The sequence below is a fragment of the Canis lupus genome, chromosome 16, assembly GCF_003254725.2.
Source record: "Canis lupus dingo isolate Sandy chromosome 16, ASM325472v2, whole genome shotgun sequence".
NCBI lineage: Eukaryota > Metazoa > Chordata > Mammalia > Carnivora > Canidae > Canis > Canis lupus.
Window position 1 is genome coordinate 18686678 of NC_064258.1, and position 21853 is coordinate 18708530.

A 21853-nucleotide genomic window follows, 5' to 3' on the forward strand; every position below is an offset into this window, starting at 1 on the left:
CAGAGCTCATCTGTATATATGACTATGGCCAAGTGTCCTATCCGAGGATGCATAAGTTACTTGATAGGCTCTGGTATTGTTGCCTTGCACTTGGGCATCTGTAATTGTGTTTCTAGATTCCTTTGTTCATACCCACCTGCTAACTGCCGGATTGGGTGAATTGAGTCTACTCTGGTCATGAAATACATACTTGTTTTAGCTGCTCTTGCTACTGCCACCCTTGTCATCGTTTCTGGCTAAAGTTAATTAGTTAATGCTAAGTGAAATTAGGTCCCATAAAGGGATTGTGAAGATAGTATTTATTATGACAGTTTGGAATATGGGTGAGATTGGGGAGGACAGGAAGCATTGGTGGAAGGTTTTATGAAAGATGAGGAATATGAAAGTCAGATGCAGGAGAGATGAAGGAAATCCAAGAGGGAAGGTCACCACAAGGCATAATAATCCTGGAGCACTAGCTGGGCAGAAGGGCCTGCCTGAAAGCCCTGGATGGACATAATGAATGTAAGGACTTAAGGCTGAAAGGTGGCAGTGGTGACAGACTGGGATGCCAGGCACTGGATTTGAGATTGTCCTCTAAGGGTTCCTGTTGTCTGAAACAATTTATAAGTTGAAACTGTTTTTAGAATCTTTTAAAATATATATATATATATATATGTATTTATTTATTTATGATAGACATAGAGAGAGAGAGGCAGAGACACATGAGGAGGGAGAAGCAGGCTCCATGCCAGGAGCCCGACGTGGGACTCGATCCCGGGTCTCCAGGATCACGCCCTGGGCCAAAGGCAGGTGCCAAACCACCGAGCCACCCAGGGATCCTTGTTTTTAGAATCTGATAAAACTATAAATCATCTCATCGTTGGAAAAAGGCATATATGTCCTCATAAACATTTTTTAAACATTTTTAAAAGATTTCATTTGTTTATTTGAGATAGAAAGAGCACAAATGAGAGTTGGGGAACACAGAGGGAGAGAGCGAAGCAGACTCCCTGTTGAGCAGGGAGCCCAATGCAGGACTCGATCTAGAACCATGACCTGAGCCCAAGGCAGACGTTTCACTGACTGAGCCGCCCAGGTCCCCATCCGCATAAACATTTGTTTTTTTTTGTTTTTTTTTTGTGTGTGTGTGTGTTTTTTATAAAGAACTTTTTATTTATTTATTTTTTTATTGGTGTTCAATTTACTAACATACAGAATAACCCCCAGTGCCCGTCACCCATTCACTCCCACCCCCCGCCCTCCTCCCCTTCTACCACCCCTAGTTCGTTTCCCAGAGTTAGCAGTCTTTACGTTCTGTCTCCCTTTCTGATATTTCCCACACATTTCTTCTCCCTTCCCTTATATTCCCTTTCACTATTATTTATATTCCCCAAATGAATGAGAACATATAATGTTTGTCCTTCTCCGACTGACTGACTTCACTCAGCATAATACCCTCCAGTTCCATCCACGTTGAAGCAAATGGTGGGTATTTGTCATTTCTAATAGCTGAGTAATATTCCATTGTATACATAAACCACATCTTCTTTATCCATTCATCTTTCGTTGGACACCAAGGCTCCTTCCACAGTTTGGCTATCGTGGACATTGCTGCTATAAACATCGGGGTGCAGGTGTCCCAGCATTTCATTGCATCTGTATCTTTGGGGTAAATCCCCAACAGTGCAATTGCTGGGTCGTAGGGCAGGTCTATTTTTAACTCTTTGAGGAACCTCCACACAGTTTTCCAGAGTGGCTGCACCAGTTCACATTCCCACCAACAGTGTATGAGGGTTCCCTTTTCTCCGCATCCTCTCCAACATTTGTTGTTTCCTGCCTTGTTAATTTTCCCCATTCTCACTGGTGTGAGGTGGTATCTCATTGTGGTTTTGATTTGTATTTCCCTGATGGCAAGTGATGCAGAGCATTTTCTCATATGCATGTTGGCCATGTCTATGTCTTCCTCTGTGAGATTTCTGTTCATGTCTTTTGCCCATTTCATGATTGGATTGTTTGTTTCTTTGGTGTTGAGTTTAATAAGTTCTTTATAGATCTTGGAAACTAGCCCTTTATCTGATATGTCATTTGCAAATATCTTCTCCCATTCTGTAGGTTGTCTTTGAGTTTTGTTGACTGTATCCTTTGCTGTGCAAAAGCTTCTTATCTTGATGAAGTCCCAATAGTTCATTTTTGCTTTTGTTTCTTTTGCCTTCGTGGATGTATCTTGCAAGAAGTTACTATGGCCGAGTTCAAAAAGGGTGTTGCCTGTGTTCTTCTCTAGGATTTTGATGGAATCTTGTCTCACATTTAGATGTTTCATCCATTTTGAGTTTATCTTTGTGTATGGTGAAAGAGAGTGGTCTAGTTTCATTCTTCTGCATGTGGATGTCCAATTTTCCCAGCACCATTTATTGAAGAGACTGTCTTTCTTCCAATGGATAGTCTTTCCTCCTTTATCGAATATTAGTTGCCCATAAAGTTGAGGGTCCACTTCTGGATTCTCTATTCTGTTCCACTGATCTATGTGTCTGTTTTTGTGCCAGTACCACACTGTCTTGATGACCACAGCTTTGTAGTACAACCTGAAATCTGGCATTGTGATGCCCCCAGATATGGTTTTCTTTTTTAAAATTCCCCTGGCTATTCGGGGTCTTTTCTGATTCCACACAAATCTTAAAATAATTTGTTCTAACTCTCTGAAGAAAGTCCATGGTATTTTGATAGGGATTGCATTAAACGTGTATATTGCCCTGGGTAACATTGACATTTTCACAATATTAATTCTGCCAATCCATGAGCATGGAATATTTTTCCATCTCTTTGTGTCTTCCTCAATTTCTTTCAGAAGTGTTCTATAGTTTTGAGGGTATAGATCCTTTACATCTTTGGTTAGGTTTATTCCTAGGTATCTTATGCTTTTGGGTGCAATTGTAAATGGGATTGACTCCTTAATTTCTCTTTCTTCAGTCTCATTGTTAGTGTATAGAAATGCCACTGACTTCTGGGCATTGATTTTGTATCCTGCCACGCTACCGAATTGCTGTATGAGTTCTAGCAATCTTGGGGTGGAGACTTTTGGGTTTTCTATGTAGAGTATCATGTCATCGGCGAAGAGGGAGAGTTTGACTTCTTCTTTGCCAATTTGAATGCCTTTAATGTCTTTTTGTTGTCTGATTGCTGAGGCTAGGACTTCCAGTACTATGTTGAACAGCAGTGGTGAGAGTGGACATCCCTGGAAAGCCACAAACTACCAAAACTGGAACAGGAAGAAATAGAAAACCTGAACAGGCCAATAACCAGGGAGGAAATTGAAGCAGTCATTAAAAACCTCCCAAGACACAAGAGTCCAGGGCCAGATGGCTTCCCAGGGGAATTTTATCAAACGTTTAAAGAAGAAACCATACCTATTCTCCTAAAGCTGTTTGGAAAGATAGAAAGAGATGGAGTACTTCCAAATTGGTTCTATGAGGCCAGCATCACCTTAATTCCAAAACCAGACAAAGACCCCACCAAAAAGGAGAATTACAGACCAATATCCCTGATGAACATGGATGCAAAAATTCTCAACAAGATACTGGCCAATAGGATCCAACAGTACATTAAGAAAATTATTCACCATGACCAAGTAGGATTTATCCCTGGGACACAAGGCTGGTTCAACACCCGTAAAACAATCAATGTGATTCATCATATCAGCAAGAGAAAAACCAAGAACCATATGATCCTCTCATTGGATGCAGAGAAAGCATTTGACAAAATACAGCATCCATTCCTGATCAAAACTCTTCAGAGTGTGGGGATAGAGGGAACATTCCTCGACATCTTAAAAGCCATCTATGAAAAGCCCACAGCAAATATAATTCTCAATGGGGAAGCACTGGGAGCCTTTCCCCTAAGATCACGCATAAACATTTGAATGCACTTCAGGAATCTCATGTGCCTGGTCAGCCTGCCCACAGGCCTGTTAGGAATCAGCTTGAGCATTTGTCCAAAGCCCAGATATTACAGTATATCAGACTACATTTGTCCCCCACAGAATGCCTCACTAAAATAACTCAAACCATAAGTGTTGCATTGTTTCATAAAAGAAGTCCAGGGGCACCTGGGTGGCTTAGTTCAAGCATCCATCCGACTCTTAACTTTGGCTTAGGTCATGATCTCAGGGTTGTGAGATCAAGCCCCACATAAGGCTTCACACTTAGCACAGATTCTGCTCAAGATTTTCTCTTCATGTGCCCCTCCTTCCATTCAACTCTTTCTCTTTCTCTCTCTCTCTCTCTCTCTCTCCAAGATAAGTAAATTAAAAAAAAAAAAAAAGAAGATTCTCTCTCTCTTCCCTCTGCTCTTCCCCTTCTTTAAACAAACAAACAAAACAAAACAAAAGGAGAAGTCCAGACACAGCCAGGATGGTTCAGTAGCTCAGGTATCTCTGCTGTTATCGTCAGCATGCTGGCAAAGTGACTGCACTGGCTTCACACATCACACCTCCTATCCTCACTAGAAAGAAGGGAAAATCACAGGACTTGCCTCATGTAGTTCTGTCTTTGTCTGAAACCAGCTGGGAGACAGCTTACTTGCCACAACCATCTTGCATGGCCTCCCTTAGCTGGAAGAAGTTTCCAGAAAGTCAGTGTTTCTAAGGGTCAGCCTCTGCAGAGTTGAAAAGAGTACAGTGACTCAGAGAGGCAGCCTCCTGTCTGCCACAACAAGACCCCTTGATTTATGAAATACTTTATGGATGCAGTCTACATGCCTTGAACTCAGTGAATTTGCACCATTCTTTAAATTGAAACAAATCTGAGAAGAGGGAGTTCTGACAGGTTTCCATAAAAGAAAGAATTAATTTACATGGCTACTAACCTTATAGTTAGTTGCAAACTTCCAAAGTCTTGAGAAGTGAGTCCCTGGGAGGATCTTAACAGGCTCTACTTTGACTTTTCATCATTAGTTCTAGGATTGCGAGGTACATCTTGGTTATTTATTGAATCCTTACACTAAAGAGCCATTTATCTGAGGGATGGCAGTAGATTGTTATGCGTGCTTGCATTAAGAATCTAAGCTGAGGCAAATGTGCCTACGTATTTATCCATAAAGGGACATTTTTCAAAGCATTGCTACATTTTGCATCCTGTGTTAAAGGCACAGTTGTATATAGACCATGAAAAAGATAAATCCCATCCTGGCACTCTGATTTTCTTTAGTCTGTTGCCTGGTTTGGATGAAAGCCCCTTGGGAAAGTTCAAGTGAATTTAGGGAGCCTTCAGGACCATCTGTTACAAGGAGCTGGCTAGTCTAATAGTTGCTATTTTAGGAAAGACTCTGGCCAGTCAGAAAACCAAAGACAGCAATTCAGGAGTCTCAGTTGAGTTACCAGGTCTGAGTCAAGAATACAGAAATAGATGATATAATAAAATCAGAGAAGGGGAGAGAAATTGCCCACAGTGAACTAGGCAGGTCAGAGCACCAAGGAGGATTGATTTCCAGGCAGCAATGGTCCACCTTCTCTATGAGACAGAGCTCTTCTCTTTTTTTTTTTTATTTATTTATGATAGTCACAGAGAGAGAGAGAGAGAGGCAGAGACACAGGCAGAGGGAGAAGCAGGCTCCATGCACCGGGAGCCCGATGTGGGATTCGATCCTGGGTCTCCAGGATCACGCCCTGGGCCAAAGGCAAGTGCCAAACCGCTGCGCCACCCAGGGATCCCCAGAGCTCTTCTCTTACCTTAAACCCTGCTGGAATAACCATTTATCACTTCAGCAAAAACAGCATATCCTCAAATGGCTATTTTCTATTCCTCAAATTCCAGATTATCTCTAAATAAACTCTGTGCTTTTTATATGAGGTACTAAAATGAGCAGAAATTAGGTTAAGAGATAATTTACATAACCTCAGATGTATTAGTCTTTTTCTCTCTTGCTTTATCCTTATCCAGATTCTTTTTTGATTTTTTTCTTAAAAATTTAGTGAATGTGTGATTATTGTGTTTTCAGAGGATGCCTTCTAAAGTTATGGGTTAGTTAGAAATGGAGAAAAGGTCTTAAGGGATCAGCTGGGTGAGAAGACACCCCCCCCCCAAAGGTTCCATGTCCTAATCCCTGGAACATCACCTATTTATATGGCAAAAAAGGGATTGTTGGAGGGTGGTGGGTGGGGGGAGGTTTCCTGCTTTATGCATGAATCCTAAATGCAGCCACACATATCTGTATGAGAAGGAGGCAGAGGGAGATCTGACACAGACAGGGGAAAAGGCAACGTGACCAGGGAGGCAGAGATCACAGTGATGCAGCCACGAGCATCGATGGGGACAAAGAAGGGAGGCTTCCCTAGAGCTCTGTAGGCTCGGAGTGCACCCTACTGGCATCTTGCTCTTGGCCCAGGGAGACTGACTTTGGACTTCCGGTCTCCACAACTGTAAGAGAGCAAACGTCAGCTGTTCTGAGCCACCCCATTTGTGGTGATGGCTCACAGGAAACTAAAACAAAGGGAAATAAATGCCTTTTCCAGTCTTGCAGTGGCCGTATCTTACAGGTGTCTGAGGTGGGTGACAGAGCTAGAAAGAGGTGTGCTGGACATGCCAGGGTCCACCCGCTCACTGGAGAGTCCATGCCAGCCTCCACACCTCTCTGCAGGCCTCCTCTCAGCTTTAAAATTTGGTTCTTTTTCATCTCTGCCCACCAGGGAAGGATCTGAAATGTTTTCGTATAAATGTATATATTGGTGTTCTTAAAATGTTAAGTGGAAAGGACAGTACCCACCCCCTGCCTTGACCTAATTTATTTTTATGATTTTATTTTACATGCATGAAATAGATATAATCTCCACTTACAATTCATATAATTCTTGAGTCTTTAAGCCCAAGATCAAATGCCAGCAGGGTTGTTTTCTGATGAGACCTCTCTTTCTAGCTTGCAGGTGGCCTCTTCTTGCTGTGTCTTATGTTGCTTTTTGTCTTCGTGCATGGAGAGAGAGAGAGAGTGCGTCTCTTCTTCTTTCCTTATGAGAACACCATGTCTGTTGGAGTAGAGCTCCACCTTTATGATCTCATCTAACTTTAATTATCTCCTTTAGGGCTCTATCTCCAAATATCATCACATTGGGGGTTAAGGCTTCAGCATATGAATGGCAGGGGGTGCAGTTCAGTGCATAGCACCCATTCTCATGGACATCTTTGGGGGGCATTATTTTACCTACATAAGCTGACCTCCAGCCCCTAAAGATTCACATCTATCCCAATACAAAGTACATTCTCTCCATCCTAAGGTCTCCAGAGGCCCTGAGCTATTACAGGATTAACTCAAGGTCCAAAATCTCATCAGCAAAAAAGCCCCATATCTCATCATCTAAGTCACCTGAACGAGTTATGGTAAGACTCTGGGTGTGCTCCATTTTGCGACCTGTAGACCCAGTTTAAATTTCATTGTTCCTACTTTGTTGATAGCGAAGCATGACTAGATTTCTTCCTTCATTATGAGAAGAATCTACCAAGGAAATATGAGTATCATCTATAGTAGATAGCATTGATTGTACTTCTTAAAAAAAAAAAAAAAGCCTACCTGGAAGTATTGATTCCAGAATCTACCAGCACCTGACACAGAGCACTTTCTCAGTTAATTTGCTGGCAGAGGAAGGGAAATGTTTCCTGTGTTTTCATAGCTTTTTCCTTAGACTAAGCCGCTGTCCACGGTTCGTCAGTAATGGTACAAACTTAGCAGTGATTTGATGTTAAGCAAAAGCTGTATCATTGGAACTCATGAATTAATGGTTCAGACTTTGAATATCAGAGTTTCCATGCACCTGGGTGGTGCAGTCGGTTGAGCATCCAACTCTTGATTTCAGCTCAGGTCTTGATCTGAGGGTCGTGAGACTGAGCCCTGCATCAAGCTCCATGCTCAGTGTGGAATCTGCTTGGGATTCTCTCTCCCTCTCTCTGCCTCTCCTGATCGTGCTCTCTCCCTCTCGAATAAATAAATGAATCTTTTAACAAACCAGTTTCTTCGATTTCCATATGTTCCTCTGAGTGTTTGTATGAAAGCAAACAAAAATACCAGCTTCTATCGAAACAACATACAGATGTTCCCTGTGACTTATTCTAAATACCAAAGTACTTTTACTCTGAGCCCGGGCTTGGGATCTGCCTCCTCTGGGAGGCTGTATCTGCCCTGCCCACCACAGTCTTTGTCTCCTGGAGATTGAAAACCCTTGTACTTGACACCTGCCACAGCACACATCGCAGGGTGAACACTTGCTGTGTGCCACTGGTGTGTGTGTTCCTTGTTGATCTGCTTCAGAGGCTAAATTTTTCTCATTAAAGAAATGTGTCTGTAAAAAAATGGTTTTCAAACCGTTTTCTTTATTTACATAATTTTTTTAACCTGGAGAACATAGTGTTTTAGCAGGATCCTCATTAGCATTAGCTGCTTGATATTTTCTGTATTCTGTGATTTAATTAGCATCCCACTTGTGGATGGAATAGGTTGCACACATCCAGCTTCTGTGAACAATGTCAACATTCAGATTTCCCTGAGAATGTGGCTAATGCTAGCTTGACTAGCTTTCCATGCCTCTTTGGAGAAGCCTTTATAACCTCTCCGTAGTTTAGGTTTGCCTTCCATAAAATGGCTTTCCTCCCTCCTCTTTCGTAGAGGATCAAGAGTTAAACCTGTCAGTGTCCTCTGAAGACTGCAGAGCATTTTTAGAGTTGTCAGTTATTCCAATTTCTAACACGAGCAGAACTAACAAGAGACTTCTCACTAATCTGGATAGATTTTCTTTATTACTAAATTGGGTTTGTCAGTAGCTAACCTCCACTTGCAGTGATTGAAAACCTCAAGAGGTTATGCTTCACATTAATCCATTTTAGGGTGGTGGAATTTATTTCTAATTTTAAAAATCTCTAGAGAACATTCCAAAATGTTCTCCAGTAATTGTGCTACTTAACAACATAACGGTTTAACAAGCATCCGGCAAGGAGCGTGAGCAATACGCATTGTATTCTGACCTACATAGAGATAGCGGCCTCACTGGGGATTAGGGCATGCCTTTGCCTGCCGGTGAGCTGACCAGGAGGCCATGATAACTACAAGTGCTGTTTGGTTATCCAGCTTTCAGGCTGAAGGAAACTTTACTCTTCGGTCATCCCCAGATTACCTTCAGGGTGAAATCCAAATATAAAAGCCACTGGCCACTAATATCTCCACCTATACATTGACTTCTAGCTTAAGATGGTAGATGGAGCACAGAAATCTTTCCCTTCTGATTTCAAGCAGGTAGAAATGAGAGAAAATAAAACATAGCACCTACTGCTTCTCCTTCATTTTATCCCTCGTTCCAGGGAGTCCCCTGCCTCAAAAGTGGGTTCATATTCAGAGGGTCACCTGTGTTGGGCAAAGGGCTCCAGCCCAAATGGCCACAGGAGACCCAGACAGAGCCTCCAAGTACCCAGGACGTTGCTCGCAACCACATCACCAGGAGTCTCTCATGAACCAGAACACTTTCAGGGAAGAAGCTGAGAGTCATGGGGACCTGCAGGAACTATCCTATCCCCTAGAAAGCAGAACACCAGCTTAAGACACGTGACCACTTAATACACAGGAGCTCTTTCAAGCACTTAAATATAAATTAATAGGGAAAGCAGAAAATGACATTTTGGGTTTTAAAAAAATTATCAATATGATAAAGGAGCCTACAACTATAAGAGGAGACTATCTTGAAAAAGAGCTAATTAGGGGTATTAGAAATTAAAATATAATTATTTGAAATTTTAAAATTTAGTAGTGAGATGAAAGAAACATATAGATAATGCTAAAAAATTAATAAAGTGGAAAATCAAACTGAATAAATCACACAGATGGCCCCAAAGACATAAAAAACATGGAAAACATGAGAGAAAAAGCCAGCAATGTGGAGATTGGATCCAGTGGGTCCGCTTGTACCTGGAAGGAGGAACAGAATGAAGGACAAGCAGTGTCAATGACATCATTGCTGGCAATGTTCCTGATATGGGACTGACAATAGTACTGGCTGCAAAGCATGGTTTTTAAAGAAAATCTGCAAGTGGACATTTTGTTTTTCAAGTAGGTTCCATCCCAAGTATGGAGCCCAACTCAGAGCTTGAACTCACGACCCTGAGAGCAAGACCTGAGCTGAGAGCAAATGTCAAGTGCTTAACCGACTGAGCCAGCCAGGCACATCACGAGTGGATGTTTTCTAATGAAATTCCAGAATATCAAATGTAAGGAGAGGATCTGCCTTCACCTGTGGACGTTCCCCACTCACACTTCCTCCCACCCTAACACCAACACAATTTCCTGAGAATGTTACATTCACTGATGTCTTCATGCTCTTCCTTTCCTTATAGCTTGGAGGTTCTTCTTATACCTCTTTTATCTTGGCTAGCAAGACCTTTCCCCAGGGAATTCTTTCCAGAATTCCCCCTACTTCTTTCTTCCTGGTCATGGCCCACCCTGCTACTCCTGCACTGACACTGTTGAAATACAGTTATGCTTTCCATTTGGCTCCCCTCCTGCTCCCCGAGCTTCTTAGAGTCTTCAGCTGGGATTCTTCAGGTCCCAGCAAGGTTCCTGGAGCATGATGGTCACACATACTTGTCACCACCTCAAAAGATTTTGGAAGTGCATCAAAACACAAATCAGTGATTTAGCCAGATAGCAGTTGAATATGTGAACAAGTCACCAAGGTCCAGGGAGGCCAGGGTGAGAATCTTGGGACCGAGCTGATTATTGACAGAGTCAAGTGTCCTGGCTTGAAAACAGCACTTTATAGCATCTATCATAATGCTTTCACCACAGACTGTCCCTATTTAAAAGTCACGTGTTTAAAATACCTTTTAAAAACAAAGTAATCGTTTAAAAAAAAGACATTTTTACATTAAATGTCTTGCAAAAAGAGATTTTCAGAAAGTGAACAAATTACCTTTTTCATCTTTAACCCGAAGTTTGTTTAAATGGAAGCCACGCCTTCTTTTCTCATTACATGCATGGATACCTCAAGAAGTGAGCTAGAATCTTCCTTAAATAGTGAAGTTACTTAGATTAAATTTATGTTTTAATAGGACTATTTATTTTCTGACCATATGCTTAAGAGGGGCACCTGGATGGCTCAGTCAGTGACATGTCTGCCTTCAGCTCAGGTCATGATCTCAGGGTCCTGGGATCGAGCCCCGAGTTGGGTTCCCTGCTCAGTGGAGAGCCTGCTTCTCCCTCTCCCTCTGCCTTGCCCTCTATTCATGCTCTCTCTCTCGCTCACTCTATCTCAAATAAATAAATAAAATCTTTTTAAGAAGAAGTGTCTCAGAAATTTTTATACTTAGCTTTTGTTTTACTTATTTTTTATTGAAATATATTTAACATACATCACTGTGTATGTTTAAAGTATGCAACATGCTGATTTGATACATTTATATTTTGCAATATAATTGCCTTTGAGGAGTGAGCTAATACCTTTATCAGGTCACGTAATTATCATTTCTTTTTTTTTAGTGGGAATAATTAAGATCTAATCTCTTCATAATTTTGATATTTATAATACAGATTGTTGTCTGTAATCACTATATTGTGCATTAGATCTCCAGGACTTACTTTTCAATTAGTTGCAAATATATTTCTCAATTACTAGATCACAGTGTAAGTTCACCGAATTGATGTCTAGTCATCTTTAAAATGTTCACTTACTGTTTGTTTTCCAAACGGAAGTGCATTGCATCTGAAGCTGTGTGTGCCTTTTCCTGGGGCTGCTTCAGTTGCAGGTGAAAAGGTCCCACAGGGAAGAATTAGGTTTGCTTTAACATGTTTTATTTAGCACCTGGGAGAGCTCCACATATAATCAGGCCTAATGAGAAGGTCACTTTGAAAGGTATCATTCTGTAATTTTCAAAAGACTTTTGCACACATTAATCCTTTTTGATATTCAAAAAATCAGTCAGTACACAAAGTAACATGTGACTCTTCTGACAACTTCAGTAATCGATAACATCCGGAGGGGCCAAAAGAAAGATATAGGAGATGTAATAAAATCCATGCACTCGAATCCTACAAGAAGCTTTAGGGGATTTCATTCAGAGAGTACTTATTTATCATGCCATCAGGCAAACGTTCTTGTTTTTCCCACCTGCCACAGCTCATGAAACAAAATTAAAAGAGGTAAAGGGTACTGTTGAAGGCAAGCTCTGTGACAGTCCAAGATGGGGAAGCTGGCTCCACAGGTAGAAACCAAAAAGAAAAATAAGCATAACAACCAAACATCAAAATGTAGAAGCAACACAGATCTGAAACACCCTCACCTGGGATGCACATAGACCTGCACGCCTTGATTAGCACTGAGGAGAGCCCCACACAGCAGCACAGCACAGAGCTGATGAAATGAGGACCCCAAGTCTTCAAGAGAAGTGCCCTGACAGCTGGCATCTTCTGTTCAAGAAGGCAGGAACAGAAATAAATCTAGATGGACGATGTCCATCGGAAATGGTTAATAATGTGATTGGCGTAGCAGAAGTGAGAGTGGTGTCAGGTACTGCCCTTGTGTGTTTACTCTGTTAGCTAAAACCCCAGAAGCTTCAACCTCAAGAAATAGGATAAACATTGCCAAGTTTCTAGTCTCACCCACGGTGCCATTAACTAAACACCTCCTCTTGGGGTAGATATTAGATTGGTACCTTCAAGGCTTACCCCAGGTGTTTCCTCCTGAGTGGAGTGATGGAGATGAAACAAGGTAGAATCTTGATTGTTTGCAGACAGACGTCTGAGGTGTGATTCTATCTGAACAAGAACTGACTCCCAACCCAGACACAGCCAGGGACAAGTGAAGCATATGGACCTACGGGATGTGTTTCTCACCTTTTCATTCCCAGCACCCAACATGCTGCCAATAGTTGGCACTTAATAAATGCATAATGAATGATTGGTTACATCACACAACTGAGATCCTTTCTGGACATTTGTTGCTTCCTCTCTTCACCCCTCTCACCTTATTGTTCATAAATCAGTCTTGAAACATTTACTTCTGTTCCTAAGAAATACAATGGTTTATGTGTTCAAGTGGAGGGGGAGAAATGATGCCATGCTACTGTACCATGATCCTCTTACTGTAGTTTTTGATATTTTAATTAAAAACAAAAAGCATGAATGGCTTTTATTCAGCCCTTATGTTATGTATAGAAAGTATATGTTTTACCATATGTACTATTTCTGAATGGCAACAACAATATGTTATGGTCCTCTCTGGATTTTTTTCTTAATCCAAAAATAAAAGATTTAACCATTTGCCATGTTCCTTCTAGCGGAAGATAATAGTCTGTCTCAAAAGAAGAAGGTCACAGTGGAAGATCTCTTCAGTGATGATTTCAAAATTCACGACCCTGAGGCTAAGTGGATAAGTGGTAAGTCCTGAGTCCTGCATGTGCATGGGAAGCCACTTTTCCACAGTTTGGGTTTGGTTGTTCTCATGTTCTCTCTTTGACTGTGGAAGTGGATACATAAAGCCCATGCTGTGATAATCATCTTATTATCATTCTAAGAAAATGTGGATCTGGTAAAATGGGGCTGTTCCTTCATGAGAAATGGGTCCTCTGTGTCACCTCCCCGAATCATTTTTTCTCAGACGGAGATGGGAGATGTTGCTAAGCAACAGGACCAGGCAGAGACACAGCCAAGCTTCCCTCCCTCATCCTCTTCTTTCTTCTCTTTTGTACAGCCCAGGCTTTCACTCCTCACTAGATAGAGAGGCCAAAAGAAATGTAAAGGCTTCTTGTCTAATGTCAGCAAATGAAGAAACTACAGAGCCTGGTCCACATTTGAGGATAAATTTATTTTCCTCCCGAACTTTAGTCTGGATGTAATCTACTTTTCTTTTTGGGGGGAGTTTTTAAAACAGCAAAACAGAATTGGAGGCAAAAGGCAGTGTGTTCATTTTGTGGTCCAGGACATAATCCATTTCATCCAATTGTGGCTGAACTAATTTTCAAGTGTAGTCATGGGAGAAAAGGTGTGAATGACCATGCACCCTCCTCTGCAGGCTGTGGTTCCTCCCCTCTAAGTAGTCCAGCCAGCAGTACCTCTCCTGTTATCTCTACAATGTGGATTTCATTGAGGGAGCTTCAGTGGGATGCGCTTGAAAATTAATCCTCAGGTCAAAGAATGTTTATAGTGGAATGCTGGAGGTCTAGTTCAAATCCTGGTTTTTGTAATAAATGAGGTCCAGAGAGGTTAAGTGATTTTTTTTTTTAGGCCACACTGCTTGCTAGTGGCACAGATGTAGTTGGAAGCCTGTCTCCTGACTTCCCATGTAGTGCTCTTCCCCCACTGTCTTGTTGAGTGACACAGTGTTACTGTGTTTTCTTTCTGTCAGGCTGCTTCTGAAATGCTTCTCATGCTTCACAAACTCTCAAAAATCAACTAGCAATGACTCTTTGCCATTAACCTCCTACTAAGGCAATAGCTTCTCTTTTGTCCTCAACCATGGCCTCAATATTATTTTCTGATCCTTAGATTAGCTTATTTAAAGATGAGAGGGACGCCTGGGTGGCTCAGTGGATTAGCGCCACCTTCAGCCCAGGGTGTGATCCTGGAGACCCGGGATCAAGTCCCACATCAGGCTCCCTGCATGGAGCCTGCTTCTCCCTCTGCGTATGTCTCTGACTCTCTCTCTGTCTCTCTCTGTGTCTCACGAATAAATGAATAAAAGATCTTTTTAAAAAGATAAAAAAATAAAGATGAGAGAAATAGGTGGATCTCAGAGAGCATGTATTGTATTCAAAGAAATCAGGGAGAAATAGGAGCAGTGTGCAGGAAATAGCAGTTGGTGGTGCCCACAGAAACCCAAAACACGGATAGAGCCAAGGTCTTTTTGTTTGATGGAGGAAATAGTTTTACCTTTTGTGTTGAGGGAGACTTTGCACCTGCTCTTGATTTGTGGTTATCCATTGCATAGGCAGGAGGAAAGTTCCAGTAGCACACTCCAGGCCCAGTCTTGGGAATGAAAGGAGATTATTCTCTTCTGAAAGATTGCAAAGTCATATTCTAGAGACAGAGCAAACAATGGGCGACCAGTGGTAATCCTGACACAAAATGCATAGAGAAGGCATTTCACGGATGCTGTATAAACTCCAGTCTTAAAGAATGGCTAAGAGCTCAGTAAGAGAGAAAGCAGAGAATAGACCCCTGGGGGATGTAAGGCTAGAATGTTAGTCTGTGCTAAGTCTTAGTGAAAAAAAGAAAGTAGAGAGAGAAAGAGAGGAAAGAAGAGAAGGGGGAAGGGAGGAAACTTGGTAAAGGGGCAGAATCTAGAGATAAAACCAGTTGGAGACAAAAACTGAGTCATAGCTAAGAGATTCAGAGCAGGTCAGAGGAAGCCCTGCGAAGATTCCATGAGGTGCTAAAATAATATACTCACGTCTGTTTATTAGGGTGCCCATAGCTGCAAACTTGGCCTAAACTAGCATTCTATAAGCAAAAAAATTTTTTTTTTAAAAAAAAGCAGAGATCTGGAGTCCTAAGAGCAGGTAAGTTTCTGCTGGAACCATGTTGGTTGTGAGGAGTTTGTATTTCTTGAGCTAATTCACACTGCAGATGAGTGGAGCTGGTCCAGAGTGTGCCGGCTGTCTGGCCAGAAGAAACAAGCTAACATTTCTTTATCCACAAAGTTGGGAGTTAGTACAAGCAATTGAGAAATGGCATCATGCCCAGCAGAAAATGCCCAGCCTGCCTGTTTGGCAGGTAAATTCTATTCATGAAGACCACCTACTATTCTAAATGAAGTGCCTTTGGCGTCCAGGAGCTTCCTTAGGAGTACTCTCCCTTTGTAAATGTCCACATTGAGGGTGACGTTTTGCTATGTAGCCAGAAGGTCATGTCTCTCCAAAGACCAGGCACCATCCAGAGGGTAAGGGGACATGATTCTTTTTCTCCCCATCCTCCTTTTAGCTGTCCTCTTGCTGTTCTTTCCTGCATTCCTCTTCCTGGTCATTCCCTTTCTCCCTGCTCCTAAATTGGATGGATGAAGTAGTGTTGCAGTGGTTGACTGAATCTTTATAATTGATGTTTCACAAATACCGTAAATAATTTATTCATTTCTTTAATATCACAAATCTAAATGTGAAGATCCAAGGAAAGATTACCACAGTCATTGGATTATCGAATGATGTGAAGCTGAGTGCATTTTGAGATTATCATACCATTGTTTCATTCACTTAGTGTTTACTGAGTGCCCACCATGCAGCAGGCAGAGAGCAGGGCACAGGGAGCTGTTTTTTTACTGGTAGCCTTGGGAGTCCCCTCTGTCAGGACCATCTACTACCGCCATCACCACAACCCCTGAGTGAGTCTCCTTTCTCTCCTCTTCTTCCTTTCCCTTCTGTCTGCCTCTCCTTTCTTCATCTTCATCATCATCACCATCATCACCACCACCATCATCACTATCATCACGATCATCATCACTATCATCATCACTATCATCACTGTCATCATCACCATCATCACTATTGTCATGATCATCATCACTATCATCATCACCATAATCACTATGATAATCACCATCACCACTATCATTACCATCATCACCACCACCATCACCATCATCACTGTCATCATCACTATCATCACTATCATCATCACCATCATCATCACCATTATCATCAGTATCATCATCACCATCATCATCACCACTGTCAACATCATCACCATCATCATCAGATCACATTATATCACATCGTCATCATTATTACATCATCACCATCATCATAGTTCTTATCACCACATCAGCATAACCTACTGGGGGGTTCCATATCTTATGCTCTAGGCTAAGTGCTTTGCATGTATTAAGTCATTTAATTCTCACAACCATCTTTATTCCCATTTTACAGATGAGGTAACTGAGGCTTAGGGTTTAAATGATTTGGTCAGTATTACAGTTGGTAAGTAGCAAAATTTAGACTTGAACCTACATCTCTCTGGTTTTAATAAACTGTGCTACATTAGATAAAACCCAGGTTTCTGGTGGATATCTGGTTTCTTTCACAACCTCACTAGCTACATGGTGTGTTTTATCCAAGACTATAGGTTGTAAATATTCTAGAATTATTGCCATCCCTTAAATTCTTTATTCTAGGATCCCTTATTCCCATGTTGTGAAACTAACAGAATACCTAAGTGATAAAGAAAGTGGTATAAATCCCCATGGAGAATAACTTGATTTTTAAATTTTTATTATTTTTTAGTGCACATTAATCATGAAAGTTAACAAGTGTATCTTGGGTTTAATATTGGAGTTAATAGTCTGGAACCTAATACACTTTATTTATTAGGATGAAATTTATTGGGTTACAGTTAAATTTCTCCTCACTACTTTTTTATACAAGAGACTTGTTTTAATCTACCTTTTCTGAAAATGATTGGTATAACAGCCATCATATTCTCTGCTCTCAAATATTGGTTGCAACCAGTTGAGGTCTGTGGATCAGTAGGATGGACAGCATCCAGCACACACACTGAGAACCCCCTACAAGGAAGGAGGCCCACACTTCCCCAGACTGGCCACAATGCATTTGCTCCATATACTCGCTTAGTGGAGGGAATCCTTCCAATTTTTCCAGAAACACATTGCACTTCTCAGCCTTGTGGGTCCCTTGATGCGCTGTACTGAGATTCTGTGATGTGAGGAGGTCAGGATTTCACCCCAGCACCCACTGAAACTCCCCTGTACAGCCACCACTGACCTCCAAGTAGTTGCTCCCATGGTCACTTCTCAGACCTCATCTTACTTTACCTGTCAGCTGATTACTCCCTCCACCTGGGTAGACTTTTTCCCTTGACCTGTAGGTCATCCTATTCTCTTGGCTTTCTTTCAGTGTCATGGGTGGCTCCTTCTCAGGCTCTTGTGCTGCTTCTTGCTCTTCTCCCTGACCTTTCATGGTGGTGGGGCCCAGGGGCTCAACCTCTGCTCTTCCCCTTTGAATATTTGCACTTCCTCTCTCAGTGTTTTCATTGAGTTTCATGACTTTAAGTATCCTCCATCTACTGATGCCTCCTAAATGTACATCTCCACACCACACCCCCCCGTGAAGTTCTCACTGTCTCACAGACATCACAGCCTTCAGCTTAAAAGCCCCAAATCTGAGTTCTTGATAAATTCCCCCAACTCGCAAAAAAACAAAAACCAGAAAATAACCCCTGTCCTATCTACAGCCGCTTTCAGTTCAGTTCACGGGAAGTCCGTTCTTCTGACAGAACAGGCTAAGAAGCTTGGAGTCCTCCTTTGCTCTGTCTCTTGTACCTCACATCTGATGCATCAGGAACTCTTCTGCCAGCCCGCCTAACATACTCAGCACCCGTCTAGACCCAGTCAGACATTGAGGCTCGTGGCTGCCATGCCACAGGCACATTCTACATCAGTCCACTTGGAAGGATCAGGACCAGAGACAGGTATGCGGCAGGCAGGACCGGGAGCAGGGCTCTCCAGAGGCTCCTCGGATAAAGGCTCCTGGTGCCAGGAGGAGGCTCACTTACATGACTAGGCTGGCGTTTTTCTGTTTCCAACTTCTAGATGTCTGGTTTCCTCACCCCTCTCATTTCCTCTCACTGTGTGCACCCCTAGAGGAAATATTCCATGCCCAGGACTGTGGTTACTACTCGAGTCCCTGAGTGTCAATTCTGTATGCAGCCCACTCAGTCTTCTGAGCTACCAGCTTGTGCAGTGCATCACAGTGTAGTGTGTGTGTGTCTCCCTGACTGATTTGCACATCCACCGGGATGTCTGAGGGACGCCTCAGCTGCAGGCGTCCGGCACTGCACTGCCCTCCCCAGGCTCCCATCACAGGTCTCAGGCTGGCTCCCCACGGCTCTGAGGGCAAGGCACACAGTCCTGGCCCCCGGGCCCTGCATTTCTCAGACTCTGTGATCGGTCTCTACGTCTTCCCACTTAGATGTTTCCGTCTTTCCTCTGCCTCTCTATCTCTCCAGGTTTCTTTTACTCTGAGCTGACGTGAGCTTCTTTGGATTGCCACAAGAGTCCATGTTCTTTCTCCCACAGGGTGGTTCATACCCAGGATGCTCCTTCTGCCCACACACCCCTCCTCTCTCTGGCCCATCTCTCCCACTGCCACCCTGCGAATGGTCCTGCCCTCACCCTCACTCCACCAGCAGGCTTTTCCATCCTGCCTTAGCCTTCTATGTTTAGGCTCCCTTGAATCCTGAACGTAACCATTTTTACATGCATCAAGTATAATTATTTATTCAATAGAGCGTCTTTCCTTCTCTATGTAAACTGCATAAGGGAAATTCACATCCGTTTGTGACCTTGTCGAGTGCCTGGTATGCAGCCACCTGGTCACACGTCTTCAATACTTTATTTGATGCTTAAACAACCTAGTTTTAAGGATAAGGAGACATATGGAAATGCCATTTTACATAGGATGGTCTTTTCTTTTTTTTTTTTTTTTTTTAAATTTATTTATGATAGTCACAGAGAGAGAGAGAGAGAGAGGCAGAGACACAGGCAGAGGGAGAAGCAGGCTCCATGCACCGGGAGCCCGACGTGGGATTCGATCCCAGGTCTCCAGGATCGCGCCCCGGGCCAAAGGCAGGCGCCAAACCACTGCGCCACCCAGGGATCCCAGGATGGTCTTTTCTGATGAAGCGATTTTAAACAGAGACCTGGATGTGAGAACCATGCAGAGAAGCTCTCAGGGGGGAAGCATTCCAGGCAGCACGAAACAGCAACTGCAAAGGCCGTCTGGCATTACCCATGAACAATGTCAGGCCAGAACAGAAGGGCAGGGGGTGACAGCAGGGCAGACAGTGGGGCCAGATTCTGCGGGCTTTTGGAAGGTGGGTAGGCAAATGAGAATGCGGTAGAATTTAGAAAAACAGGGGAGTCCGCTTTGACCTGTCAGGGGTAATGGTCATATATTTTTTTTAAGATTTTATTTATTTATTCATGAGAGACACACATACACACACAGAGGCAGAGACACAGAGGGAGAAGCAGGCTGTATTCAGGGAGCCCGATGCAGAACTCGATCCCTGAACTCTAGGCTCACGCCCTGAGCCGAAGGCAGAACTTAACCGCTGAGCCATCCAGGCGTCCCAGGGCTAACAATTTTAGAAAACTGGGATGACATGGTGAAATTCAGCATGGACCTAAGTGTCGTATCAAATATTTTTATCATAAATGTATTATATATTTATTGTAGTAAATTAGAAAACAGAGTTGAGCACAACTTCTGAAGACGCTACAACTCACCTATAACTCCACCGACGAGAGATACCCACTGTTAAATTTTTATTCTTCCCTTTTCAGGTAATGTCATATGTGGGATCATACTAAGTGTGTTAAGGGGGGGGGAGTGTATAACATAGATCATGAGCTATTTCCATGTGATACATGTGTATTTCCATTATCATCTTAATGTAATGTCTGAATGGGGTCTCCTTACCTGAATGTATCTTAATTTGGCCCATCTTCAGATGCTGGATGGTTAGTGTGTGAGCAGAAGTTAAGTGACAGATATAAAAAGCCATCACAAATGAGGGATGATAGGATGTGATGTGCAGCTGAGCAGAAGTGGAGGGATGGCAGGAAGTACAGCCAGGTGTGACTCAGAGGTTAAAGAGCCTAGGTAACCGGAATGGCTAAAACATTGCACTGACAGGGAATTGGTTTCTGTGGTTAGATGATGAGTTCAGGGGCAGCCTGGGTGGATCAGCGGTTTAGCACCGCCTTCAGCTCAGGGTGTGATCCTGGAGCCCTGGGGCCGTGTCCCAGATCGGGCTCCCTGCACGGAGCCTGCTTCTCCCTCTGCCTGTGTCTTTGCCTCTCTCCCTGTGTGTCTCTCATGAATAAATAAATAAATCTTTTTTTTTTTTTAAAGAAAGATGATGAGTTCAGAGTAGAAGTTGACATTAGATAACTAAGTGGAAGTGCACTTTATATATTGAGGACCAGGCATGAAGCTAGGTGAAGAGATCAGAGCTGCTTGGAGAGATGTGGAAAGTATGCATCATTTGAGGGGCTGCTAAAGTCTCTGGGTGGGGGGTGGGGTGGGGGAAGAAAGAGGGGACCAAAGGCCAGAGGAGGCAGAAGGAGAGCGCAGTGGTGGGACAGCAGGGAAGACACAGAGAAGGCGAGTTAGGAGGGCCAGCCTACCCGTTGTGTGATGGCAGGTGGACAAGGCATCCATGGGAGGTTGCCCACGGTGGCCACATACTTCCCGTGCCAGCAGATACCCTGTCACCCATCCTGTTTCACACTAATGCCAGAAAGAGGATATGGTATTTAGATATAAACAGCTTCTGCTGTCTGTACTTGTAAACAGCAGAAACTGTCTCCTCCGTGTCCGTGGAGTTGTCTCTCTGCACACGTGGTCCGAGGCTGCATGTACTCTCAGTAAGCAGGTCTGCCTCTTCTGAAGGCCGTCTGGACTACCTGTTGCAGGTGACTGTGAGCAGGCCAGGGCCGCCTGCACCCCTCAGGGAGCCTGCTGTTCCCTGCCTGGATCTTCCCAGCACAGGCATGCAGGGAGCTGATGGGCAGAGGCTGCTGGCAGGGCCTGGGCCACTTGTCTGCTGGCCCCAGGCAGGTGCCTCCCAGCCTGCTCTGTTCTCCGTGTGGCCGGTCAGCGTGAGCAGGAACGTGCCGAGAGACCACAGTGACCGGCTTCAAGATCTCGGTGTTTGTTTACGCTCATTTCCACTAATCCAGCCACTTGTGAGCAGAGAGCCCTCTCTGTCTCTCGGATGCAGTACCAGAAAGACTGTAAAATTGGAGAAAATTGCTTCCTTTGAATGTAGGGAAATATCAGCTGGCTGGTTGATACCAGAAAAGTATATGTTTTAGAAGGTAAAATTGCAGATAGAGCACAGG

General features: G+C 43.1%; 1 protein-coding gene across 4 annotated transcripts in view; it reads left to right on the top strand.

Moving 5' to 3' along the window:
* DPP6 (dipeptidyl peptidase like 6) overlaps positions 1-21853 on the top strand; it is an 829290-nt gene that overhangs the window by 486675 nt on the left and 320762 nt on the right. For all 4 annotated transcript variants that reach the window (XM_025451902.3, XM_025451878.3, XM_025451870.3 and 1 more), the window contains exon 3: positions 13278-13376. In XM_025451902.3, coding sequence (XP_025307687.1) covers positions 13278-13376 — 99 coding nt within the window. The remainder of the gene's footprint in view (positions 1-13277; positions 13377-21853) is intronic.